The sequence below is a fragment of the Lepeophtheirus salmonis genome, chromosome 8 (genome assembly GCF_016086655.4).
Source record: "Lepeophtheirus salmonis chromosome 8, UVic_Lsal_1.4, whole genome shotgun sequence".
Taxonomy (NCBI): Eukaryota; Metazoa; Arthropoda; class Copepoda; order Siphonostomatoida; family Caligidae; genus Lepeophtheirus; species Lepeophtheirus salmonis.
In genome coordinates this window covers 28,939,312-28,952,343 of record NC_052138.2, presented here as the reverse complement: position 1 = coordinate 28,952,343, position 13,032 = coordinate 28,939,312, and the positions used below count along the sequence as shown (strand labels likewise).

General features: G+C 34.3%; 2 protein-coding genes across 3 annotated transcripts; both read left to right on the top strand.

Moving 5' to 3' along the window:
* Positions 1–228: 228 nt before the first annotated feature.
* LOC121123384 (uncharacterized) lies at positions 229–5,552 on the top strand. Its single transcript, XM_040718506.2, is given in 10 exon segments — positions 229–277; positions 389–429; positions 431–550; positions 626–886; positions 970–1,286; positions 1,348–1,681; positions 1,737–2,136; positions 2,210–4,437; positions 4,503–5,089; positions 5,162–5,552. Coding segments are annotated over 10 exon segments (4,548 nt in total). The 5' UTR covers positions 229–243; the 3' UTR covers positions 5,388–5,552.
* Positions 5,553–10,965: 5,413 nt separating this feature from the next.
* On the top strand, positions 10,966–12,798 carry LOC121122783 (uncharacterized). Of its 2 annotated transcripts, none has more exons than XM_071890365.1 (3): positions 10,966–11,091; positions 11,193–11,560; positions 12,184–12,798. In XM_071890365.1, the coding sequence occupies exons 2-3, from the start codon at positions 11,300–11,302 to the stop codon at positions 12,385–12,387; spliced, it is 465 nt and encodes a 154-aa protein (XP_071746466.1). In that variant the 5' UTR covers positions 10,966–11,091; positions 11,193–11,299; the 3' UTR covers positions 12,388–12,798. The 2 variants fall into 2 exon arrangements, with proteins under 2 accessions (XP_071746466.1, XP_040573764.1); XM_040717830.2 differs by having other exon boundaries at positions 10,971–11,080.
* Positions 12,799–13,032: the final 234 nt, after the last annotated feature.

The following is a 13,032-nucleotide window of genomic DNA, read 5'->3' as shown; positions in this document are numbered from 1 at the left end:
AAATTGGTATCTTTTCTAATTTAAAAAAAAAAAATGATAATTAAGCAAATTCAGTCATTTCCAGTTTCATCTGTAATTTCCCATAATAATCATTAAGGAAAGAGAAAATGCAAAAATAATGAATTGCTTACCCAAACAATATAAGTATACAATATTAAATTAGAATCAAAGGTCAATTTAGTTGAGTATAAAAGAACCGAGTTTTACAAAGTTAGGCACATTCAGATGTCTCCTCTGATTAAAATGAGAGTCATAGCAATACTTTGCTGTTTTGTTGGTAAGTAGGATATGTAGAATCGGGAATCTGAGTGTGCTGTCCCATCTGGAAGGAGTACATATCCGTGTTCAATTACTCAACTCATTATTTGTAATTCTTTTGTTTCTTTAGCCGCTTCCAGCGGAAGTATCTTTGAGGATGGAACAGAATACACATTTTGAAACCGAGACCTCCGCAGTTGTTGGGACTATGGATCATATCCCTCATTCCTCTGGTTTTTCATACAAGTACATGACTCAAATGCAAATCCATGGAAATAGTATTAAAGTGAAGGTATGAATGTTTAAAATAGTCATTAATTATTAGTCTGACTTATATGTATGATATATTATTCATTATTCTCGATAGTTGTCAGATTTCAAGCTATCCCAATTCAATGGTAAACATGAGGGGGGAGAGTACCCATTTGACCACACCAACTTTATAGCAACAAATAGGGATGTACCTCCATTTGAGGTTAAATTAGATTCTCATGGATTGTTTTCATCCCTCAAAGTTAGTCCTAAATTGACCATTTTTCAAAGGAATATGATCAAGGGCTGGGTTCAAAAACTTCAATTGAACATGGATAAAATCAACCATCATGAACACGGATTCCATTCTCAAGAGGTAAGCAAACGTTTTCTTCATTTTCATCAAAATGCAATCATATATTTTCAATACAAAAAAAAATAAAAAAATGTTTCTTTTAGCAATCCATCTTTGGAGATTGTGATACCCTCTACACTGTGAATGACCACAAAATTGTGAAATCTGTAACTCATACTAAAGATTGCAAGAACAGAGTGCATGTTCTCATTGATGATTGGAGGGGCCACCGTTGCGACATTGAGGACCCAGACCATCCAGAAAGTAGAGAAAATCCAAATGGTCTTTACTCTGCTTCCAACACTATTTATGTCGTGGACAAGAAGGGAGATCATTTCCACCCTAAGGCCATTATTGGATCATCCTCAGTTGTTGCCCAATTCTATGAAAGTCAAGGCATTTCCTTCGTTGCTCACTCTAAGTAAGAATTATAATTATTCGTCGATAAATAACGTCAACTGTTTATTTATTTTTGACACTAGCTCGAGCTCTATTTTGAAATCTTCTGGAGCTATTTCTCAAGAAATTACCGTGGTTGGTGTTGATTTAGATAGCCTTCATTATGAGTTCGAAGATAGTGAATACACTTGGAAATCTGAAAGAGATTTGAAGGCTCGTGAAGGATATCTTGCCACCGGTCAATTCTTTGAAGACGATATGCCAACAATCTCAAAGTATGTCAAAGAAAAACTTGCCAAGACACATGATATAATGAATAAGATGTCAACAGAAGCATCCACCATTGAAAAGGCTCATATGTATGGAATCAATAGCATTTACCCAGCTATGTTAGCTATGGACTATAGTGCTTTGAAGGTAATTATACGTAATATTTTTTAAAGATCCCCATTAATCACTAAAAAATATTTAGCAATTGTCTGAAGAGCTTCACTCTGACAAATCTGCTGAGGGTGTATACAGATATAATCTTTTCAATGAACTTTTGGGAAGTTTAGGAACAAGTGCTTCTGCAATCTTAGTACGTGATATGATTGCAGAAAATAAATTTGACAACTTTAGAGATGCTGTCCGTACCCTTACTGCTGTCCCTTTCCATATTCGCCACCCAAGCAAACAACTCTTGAAAGAATTCGAAACCTTGTACAGCTATGAAGGACATCAATTCATCAAAGATACAATTCCCATTGTTCTTGGACATTTAGCACGAGTTACCTGCGAAAGGGCTGGAGTAATGCACTCCCCTGCTTCTGAAGAATGTTTCCACTCTGTTGTCGATGGATACGCTGACAAAACAATCGAAAAAATTATGGGTAAGTCTTATATTACGGATAATGACGTTCATTTATGTCAATGGTAATTTTCTTGTCATCTCTCTCTCTCTAGGTTCTTCTGACCACACCGAACAAATTAAGCTTCTCGGAATGTTGTTCAATCTTCGGTTTGGAAACGTTGCCGAAAAATTGAAGCCCCTTATTTATGGAGAAACTGAGATCAAGTGTGGACATCTCCGTACTCTTGCTGTTCAAGCTGCTGCTTTTGGAGCGATCAACAGTGGAAAGGGAGCTGAATATCTATTGCCCATTTTTGTAGAGACTGAAAACGATCATGAACTTAGATTGACAGCTCTTTCATACTTGATGGATGCTCATCCCACCTCAACTCACTTTAATACCATTGTTGCCGTCCTTTATAGAGAAAAAGACTATGAAGTTATCAACTACGCATTTACTCTCTTTGAAAAATATGCAAGCAATATTAACCCCTGCAAGAAATCTGTCTCTGTATTGGCCAAATACTTCTTGAAATATCTTAAGCAATACAGCCATTTTGAAACTGACTATGGATTAGGAGTGTCCAAAACTTATAGCCGTCAATTCCAACAACCTAAATACGGTTATGGGGGTGAATACAGTTACTGGGTCATAGGATCTCATAGATCTACCCTTCCTCTGAGTGTCGCAATGTGCATGGACTCAACCATGTTTGGTGGATATACCGCTAATGGAATGTGTGTGCAATTAAGAATTGAAGGATTGTCCAAGGCTCTTATCCGTAAATTCAAGACCATTAGTCCAGACATCTGGAAATCTGAAGAATTAAAAAACATCTTAATGGGAGATATGCACATTAAGGAAAGACCTGATCAACCCATCAACGTTGAGGTTCTCCTTTTCGTCAAGAACTCAGTTGTTGCATTCAGACAATATGACGAAGATTCTATCAAGGAGGGTGGAAGCTTGAAAGAAATTTTCGATGAATTGCAGGGACTTGGAGACACCTACTCCATGAATCACCAAAGAGCAATGAGATTTGGAAGCCTCTTGTACCAACAACCCTTGGAAATTGGTGCTCCAGTCGCTTACATGAACTCATTCACCGGCGTTTTTGATATTCAAGCAACAGTTAAGAAGGGAAATGCCAGAGGTCTTATGTTCAGAGATGTCAAATATACTATGAATATTTTTGGACAAGGTTCAAGAATAATGATGGTGCAAAATCTTCAAACAAAGAATGCATATAGTGTTTCCCAAGATCGTATTTATGGTTCTCACTTCCCAAGAAATTTTGTAATTGGAGTAAATCCATTGAAAAAGGAATTCAAGCTATCTGTAGAAAGACCTCCCTATGAAGATCCCCTCATGATTATGATGCACTCTCAAACCAATGTTGTTACAAGATCTCAATCTATTAATAATAAACAAGATATCTCAGCCAACTGTGCTGAATGCAAGACAATTACTCCAATTTCCTATGGTCCCGACGCTGCAAAAACTAGAGTTATTGTAGACAAAGAATGTGATAATACTGGTTCTTATATCCACGGAGAATACTTTGACTGTGAAATGGAATCAAACAGAGGAAAGGTCCTGTACCATCTGTGGAGAGCGATGACGCCTTACCACAAAAACCCCAAGACTATTGGAAATGGTATTCGTATGGGTATACGTCAAATCAGAGCCTATTTTGTTTTCTTCCCAAGAGCTGAAAAATGTGGAGCAATGCTCCGTTGGTCTCAATCCAAACAAAACCCCGTCAAAGAAATTGAAATCTCACTAAGATTTAATACTTCTCCCAATGGTGAGCGTTTATATTTCAGAGGTAGAAAATGGGCTCTTACTGGTATCGTCAAAGCCAAAGGAGAACCACAAGATAGGGTATACAAAATTATTTTGGGACATGAATTCACCCCTGGATACATTGAGAATCGTCTCAAGTTTAGAATGCAAAGAGTTGCAGTCCCTGGACTTTTGTCTGATTATTCTATTTGCTTTAATATGGAAAACAAGTACCCAGACTTTGGAGAAGAGTTTATGACTTATGACAAGAGCACTCAATTAAAAATGTCTGGAAATGCAAGACTTCAATATGGTGCTGCTGCAGACTGTGACTCTACTCCTGGAGAAATGAAATTAAGCTTCGAACATGAAACAACTGAAGAAGCAAGAGAGGCTATGAAACACACTTGGTACTATGAAAAGTGTATGGAACAGAAGCAACATCCAGAATGGGCAAGCAGAGGTGACAGACTTCCATTCACAGAAGCCTGCCACATGACAACATGGGATGCAACTACTGCTCGTAAATACACATGGAAGATGAACTTTGTTAAGGTACCAATTGAATTATTCAGAAATATACAACTTGATCATAAAAACTAATCATTTTCTATTTTCAGATGACTGATCGCATGAATGCTATTGTTTCTCAATTCCAAAGTGTCATGAAAACTGGTCTTTTACCTTACTGGGACATTGATCCAGAAATTATCCCAGCTACAAGTGCTGATCCACACATGAATATCGAAGCTACCCTTAAAAACCACGACAAGAATGTTGATATCTACATGGAAACTAGTCAGGGTGGTCAACATTTCAACGATATTCCTCTTAGTTTAAATTGGCGCCCAATGTTGAGAAACCTTAAGTTTACATCCAACACTAGACGTCTCATGCAATACAAAATTATCCATGGATGTACTGCCACAATTGACCATGTATATACTCTTGACAATGTCACATATCCTTACACACCTACCTCATGCTGGACTTTGGCTTCTGGACACTGTTCCCCACATCCAACTTATGCAGTTTTCGTCAAAAAGTCTGCTGGATCTCATTTAGATGCTAAAATTTATTTGGGCGGTCACAGCATTGAATTCCAAGCAAGTGGCCCAAAGAAGATTAATGTTCTCATCAACGGTCAAGCTATTGAAGTAGGAGAGAAGGAACATGTGCATGAACAAGACGGACAAGAAATTTTCAAGTACTAATTATAAGATAGAAAATTGTGTAGAATTTCACAAATTTAATTTTCGATTTTAATATTAATTTTTAGGGTCTTGAAATGGGGATCAAGTTATAATGTTTACTCCTTCTTGAAAATCTGGGTTGTCTATGATGGCCATGCAGTCAGCTTAATCCCTGCTCCATCTGTTACGGGTCAACATTGCGGTTTGTGTGGAAACTTCAACAGAAACCAATATGATGAATTTGAAAGCAAGGATGCTCATCAATTGAAGACATCTGAAGAGCTTGTTGAAGATTATAAATGGAAGTGTTAAGAATTTGTTGGTCTAATATTCAATTACATACTTTAAGAAATATTTTTTATATGTTTTCTTAACATTTTCATTCATCCTCTATTCTTGTATTTTCATTTGTATAATTTATTGTTCTTAAGTTCAATATTTTAAGAATAAACTATTAAATTGTCTTCAAAATAGAAATTGTCTACCTTAGAACTTATTCCAAATATTTTTGCTATAAAGAACACATAGTCAATATGCCTAATAATTTCATAGCTGAATACACAATTTAAACTAAATCCACTCTGTCCGGAATAAAGAGCAAATATATATTCATTTTGTAAAATAGTATGGATAATTACTCAGGGATTTGTGTATACAGGGAGGGGGGAGAAACTTGGCATAGCTAAACATTTGTATGAGTACTATTGTTAGAGTTGTAAATCCTAAGCATTTTCAGTATGTAAAAGTAATATACACCCAAAAATCAACATGGACACCTAATAATTTGAAGAATGTTCACAAGGAGAGCAGCTTAGTTGTCATGGAATTTCATTAAAATAGCAGCAAACAGCTCTGAGAGGACAAAGAAATAAGTAACAGAAATTTAACTCCGATATCGATCCTCTATTCGATAATCTGAAACCATAAAGGACTGATCCTTATAACTCCTAAAGAAATCATCGGTCTTAATCTACTTCCTTCAAGAGCCCAAGGACTTGAAATTTGGTTTTTAGTTACTTGATAATGATATAATACAGGGGGGGGGGCTTGGTTTTTTTTTTTTTTCAAAAAAAAATCATAAATTTTATTCACAAAAAATTTCAAATTTTTCGGAAAAAAAGTTTTCTATGCTCAGCTTTTTGGAAAAAAAATGAAAAAATCCATAACTATTCATATAGATTAATTTTTGAAATTTTTATCCCAAAAATTTAATATTATAATTTTTTATTTTCAAAATGAAATGAAATTTCAAATACTACACTTCTACATTTTCTAGTAAAAAACAACAATTCCTTATTGGGGGCCTATAGCTTCTTCAGCCTCCCTTGCATATGCCCCTGTATAATAGCATTGAAAAACACTGCTCAACTTATCAACTACAAAAAACTCGCACGTTAAAAAATTATACTTGCTGTAGTTGACAAAAACAAGTTACGAAACTTGCTCTTAATTTCCCATAAGCTAAAATAAATTTAAAGAAATACATACCCCTAAAGATTAGGCACTTTTTATGCCTAAATAAATTTTGACCTTGATACTCATTGACTTATAATTATAATATAAATGATGAGTCAGTTGTTTTATATTATTGATGAGCTGTATATTGAAGAAATTGTCTTTTTATTTACTTTAATATTTGGTGTGTCAGCACAAAGCCAATCTCTAAAAAAAAATTCAAGAAAATTATAATCATCAATTTATTTATTTAAATCATTAATATAAACTCCCCACGCAAGTATACAATTGTATAATTTCTTTAGCAATCCTTAAGAGCCTTTCAATTATTTTTAAGAACGTTATGCCATTATTAAAATTAAATAAGTACTATTGAACTTCTTTAAAAATGTAAACGAGAACTATTGCGACCTAGCTATGCAATTTGCGGCTGATTCAAAAAACTCCTCAGAATAATAGAAATAAAGAATATTAATTTGTTTTAAAATACAAATGTAATCAAATTGGGTGGTACTGGCCCTTGAAAAAAATGTAACTCCTCTTGAAGGCATTATTTTCATTAATATTAAGGTAAAATACTTTAGTTTATCAATTGAATTGATTGCGTCGTAAAACCCAAGTATCTTTCATATATGGATAATATTTTTTCATTATTCTTAATTAAGGATACATTCAAGTATATAATTAGGTTTTTTTTCAAAAAAAAGTTAAAAAATCCATAGCTATTCACATAAAATAAATTTCTTTGGTAATATATTAAAAAATAAAATAATTTGAAATATTATTTTGTTTTTGGAAAAAAAATTCAAAAATCTATGGCTATTTATAGAAAATAAAGTTGTTTGGAAGAAATGACAAAAATTAAAATTAAAAAAAAATTAAAATAGAATAAATTTTTTTTGGAAAAAAATTCAAAATCTATGGTTATTTACAGAAAATTAAATTTTTTTCCAAAAAAAATTAAGAATACATGATATTGGTCGCTACAAAAAAATAAATTTAAAAAAAAAGAAAACTCCACATATTAAATTTTTTCGATTTTTTTAAAAATCCATAGCTATTCACAAAAAATTACAATGTTTGGAAAAAAATGTACAATATTGAATTATTTTCTCACCAGCATAAATTGCCCACATGACTTTTTTTTTAAGAAAAGAAGTCTTAGCCTGCTTAGGGCAGTAAGTAAAATTAAGCACTATGTTCCTAAAATAGTTAAGAGAAAATGTTTGAGATAGGGTGACCACATTGTCCATTTTCACAAATAAATGGTTTCGGATTCGATTTTATGCTCCTTCTGTCAGGGGCTGTAGAAACCTCGGAGCACCCATTATAATTATCATCGTGTTCCTTAGTCGCCCCTCTAATTTTTGTGGTGAATGCAATCGTTACAGAAAACTACGGAGATTTCCTTTCCAAAAGAGATTGGTTGGTCTCAACAGGGCCAACTATCTCAACAGAATGGAGATATAGACAATCATTTCAAATGTCCAGACAACAATATATTCGGCAAGATGCCACCACAAAGTCACCCTTCCCATTAATATCCTCACCCTAACAAGCATGAAATTCTGGTAATGATAATTATTTTTTAAATCTAAAAAATTCAAAAATTGCGCCCTTATTTACACGTAAATTTTTTTCCTCCTGACTAAAAAACTTTATAGTAAAAAGCAAAAATTTCCTTTGGGGGGGGGGAAGAGGAGCTACAACACTCCCCCACCGCCCGGACGGCTCTGAATGTATGCTTATGTATTTGCAATAAGAGTTTAAACTATCCTTGATTCATCACATTATTAGATAATGAGGAAATGATATCTGAAAGAAACACTTAACTAGACTGTTGACAAAAAAGCCTGATAATTCTTTGCATATAAATTTGTTTACAAAAATAAATTCATTCTTCTTTCTTACTGCAGCTATTAGTCTAGTCGCAATAAATATTACCTGCTGGTATGTTAAAAAGGAGAAACGTAAAATAAACCTGACCACCCTGACAATTTGTAGAATGGTTGGGAAGAGAGCAGCTTAGCTGTCACGATGTTACATTAAATTAGCTAGAAGCTGCGTTGAGATTTTTAAAATTTTGTAGCTAGCAAGGATATAAGACATAATTATTACGATGTCGATCCTCAATTCTACTTACTCTGAGTACAACATGGACTAATACTTTTAACCAGAGCATTAGTCCGCTCAAGAAATCTTGAGTGCACTCCCACTCATTTGCTAATTTCGTGAGTGAACTCTCGCTCTATTTTTAAAGTAGTGAGTGCGCTCCCGCTCAATTAAAAATGAACGCTTCTAATCTTTTCACTCGTATAGGTGTAATTGAATTTGACAGTTCTTTATAATTACAAATTAATTCAATTTATTGCAATTGGAGCTGGTATTGTCACCGGAGGAACCAATAGCTGAGTCTATACGGAGGTAGGAACAGAAAAAGGGAATATAACTTTATAAAAATGAGCGAAAATTCGAGTGATTTTATTGATCTTCTAAAAGGATGAGCGTGCTCCTGCTCTCGCTCGTTATTTAAAGCAATGAGTGCATTCCCGCTCAATAATTTTGAGAAGCGCTCACTAGTGCTTTGCTTATAACTCCCCATCCAATCCTCTTAGTTCATCAAAATTATCTACGACCTAATGCATTTTATGGTTAGATATTCACTCCTCAAGAATGAATAAATAATGGTAAGAGCGTTGGAAAATAAAAAAAACCTGTTCAGGTTACAATTACAAAAAGTATCGCACTAGTCGAACATCATATTTTTTTTTACAACTATAGCTAAAAATACTATATTTGGGTCACCATATTTTGATTTACAATATAGAGAACATGTCGATATTTTGGAAAGGGGATTTTTCCATATTGGCTGTGGTTTTCTCTGGATAGTGTACATGGTGATGACTCAAAAATTAGAATCCTCTTCGAGGCCGTTTAGTTTCAGTTATAAAAGTCTCACAATTTTCTACTTGGCGCAATTCGAAAGAACTGACAAAAAACAAAAATTTGATGTTTTTTTGTTCTTGTGCGATCAAAAATGTCCGAGCAACAACCAAAATAGCAGAGGGAGTGAGATCTCCTCCGCACACAAGTCGACAAGTGGACGCTTTTCTGAACAAGAAAAATGATAGCTGAATCAAGAGCTCAGATCGAGAGAACCTTCAGGACCAAATATCCAGATCAGGGCATGGTCCTCGGTGTCGTGGCGTCCCACGGCAGCAAGATACCTTCCTACTTCTTTAAGGCCAACGACAAAGTCAACACGGACGTCTACTACAAGGTCCTTAGGTACCATGGCTTGCCATGGTCGAAGGGACAACTATGTGTTTACCCAAGACGGGTCCCCAGTACACATCTCCAAGAAGATGCTGCTTTTCTGCTCATAGAACATGGCTTCCATTCCTACTTTTCCTTATTTTATGTACTTTTAAGAGAGTCATAGTTACTCCTGTCGTTTACCCGCGATTGGGTGAATGCGTTCATTTTTAAATTCAAAAGACCCTGCAGAAAAAAGCATTTTCCTATCATGGCTCTACATCCATCTCTATGCTTTTTTTTTAAATTAGGGATTCCCCTTGTCTGTGCCAGTTCTGAGTTGATTGTTGATCAATCACCGAACATGAATACAAGAAAGTTCCCCTCAAGTACATGCGTAGCTTAAGTAATCTACAGGTGCTCTTGAATTGTATTGAATTTTCACAATGGAGCAAGTCCCACATCACTCATCCAGGCCCACCAATGAGAAAACAATTGCTTCTGACACAAAGCCCGACTATCCCAGTCCTCTGAGCAAATCCTTTTCAGGAAGTTACATATCTGGGAATTAATTTTTTGAAATTAGTAAAATTTAAACATTCAAAAATTAATATGTTGAGATTTTAGTCTTTCCATATTTATGAAATTGACTTTTATTTTTTGTTGATTTGAAAATTGACTTTTTCGGACACTCCGGACATGATTTTGGGTGAACAGAGAACGGCTGGCCACACTAATAGGTGTAAGGAAGTAGATTGTTGGGAGTATTTGTCCAAATATGTCGTTCTGCTTGCCCGAAGCATGAATAGTGATCGTTTTCTAAGAATTTGGGGGGAGGGGCAATGCCCCGTTTTCTACGCCTATATCATCCTAAAGATATCAATCCAATCTCTAATGACAATTACAATCTATACACCTAAAATTACATATGTTAACACACTGGAGTTCCTCTTTCATTTTCTTGATTCCACAAATAACAGTTTATGATCTTTCAACATAAGGATAAAGAATGTTTGAGCAAATGTCAGATACTTATTAGAATGCCGTGCTTTCTGATTACATGTAGAGTACAACACCTTTGCAGTTAAAAGAAGAAAAGAAGGTATCTATTTACATAGACAAAATTTACAAGTGACTACTACTACTACTACATACTTAAATTTAATAATATTTCTTCCAGAAAGAAATTAGCTTTCTTATTCATGAGGAGAAGCTTTAATTGTTTTGAAGCTTAGTTCCAAGTAACTTTTCTTTTCAGAGATTTGAGAGTGTGTTTGTTTGCTGTTTGTGTATAAGTAAGTATTAGGTATGAATATGATTATTTCTACGGCTGCATTTTCAAAAATGTCTGCCCGCCCAAAAATATATGTATATATATTTTTTTTTACTTTTTCTATGACTTTATAGACTTTTATCACAATTCAAATTGAGTTGAAATATAGAGAGAAGACATCCTCATCCCCTCTGCGAAGATATTCCATCAAGTGAAGCAAATAACAATAATAGCAATCAAAATGTCAAGATCCGGCTCACGTTATCCCTCTGCTTACGGCCACACCCCCACCTATAGAAGCTACAGATCATCCAATTATCCCTCTGCACTCTCTACAAACAGTTCAGCCGCTACTGCCGCTTCTTCCTTATTGTCGGAGCCCCTTGGTTTGCATCATCACCACCATCATTATGCTGATTTGGATTCCTATCCCTCTGCTCTCACCAGTGGGTCCAGTTTGACCTCCAGAAACAACAACTCTTCGACCATGTCCTCCTCAAAGGTACTTAGTCCAATCATTCTTATTAATAAGTTTAGATATGTCTAAACAATTAAATAATGTGTAGTGTTCCTTTTACATTCAAAGATAGTTTTTCTTTTTTGTTTGAACTAATAATACTATTATTATTCATTTTGGGCGTTAAATGGGTCAAATATGTCAAGTATTTTTTTTTTTTTTTTACATTTGTATTCCTTTATTTTCTACCCCCATGTTTTTGTCCTGGAAGGTCAAAAAACATATTTATCTAATACTAATACTCACTACCTAAGTAGTAGGAGATAAAATGCATGAACTAACTAATTACGTATCGAATAAAGGGGGTGTGTTGTGGAGAGTAAAACACTGAACATCAAACACCAGTAATCCGGGGATATGAATTTTCTTTCAAGTAAATCCTTCATCTTATTATTATTATACAGTCAAACTATCATTTTTGATCTTCCTTCCTAAATATCCATATGTAATAATATAAATAGACAAATGATTTACTTGAAAATAATAATAATAATATTTTTTGAGTGTATATATAACAATCATAATAATAGATTTGCCCTTTCTAATTTTTGGCAGTTGTTTCAAATGCAAGAAGAGAGTAAGGCATGTAAAAATTGTGATACTTTTAGGTTCAATCTTTTTCGTCAAGCTATAGCAGCACCGCAGCAGATGGTGGGAGACCAGTAGTGGAATACTCCAATGACTCAACTTATAAATCCTCTGCTCTTGGGGACAGTGGAATACCAAGAAGCTCATACGCCCATAATTCTTCATCTTACTCCAGCGAAAACCCACTCAAGAACCGCGTTTCTTCCTATTCCTACAACATTTAAAGTGAATAATGGTTACCAAATTGCATATTTTGAAACGTGGCACAAATATGCCTTCTTTATTCTACATACATGACCAACAATTATTTCAAGATGCTACTTATATAAATAGTTATATTATATGAACGTTCCGGATCATTACTCTCGTCCATCAACACATCTAATTAAATAATCGATTTGCTGTGTTTTCCATGTACCTCACTCATTGTATGTAGTACTAGTATAATCAGTACAGAAAGTAATCAGGAATCCTCCATCAAAATATCAAAAACCCCTTATTGTTTCTTATATCAACAAATCATTCAATAATAAATAATGTTTTCAAGCTTTACAAAATGAACAACTAATCCATCAAATCAAAATTTAAACATTTATATGTCGTACATATTTTATAAATAAAAGTATTTAAGGTAAGGGGCATGTTGGTCTTATTTTTTATTACTTCATACATACGAACTCATATGTGTCAAGGTCGTTAACACAACATGATGGATTAGTACTGACTACAAGTATTGGAATGTTTTCTTTCTCTTTCAAACAATGCTTATTATACTACGAGTCAAAAATGCTTTGATAGATAAAGTGTTGACATTATAATGATATACGCTTAAGTCATAATCTGTTTTCTATAAAATAAATATTTGAGGA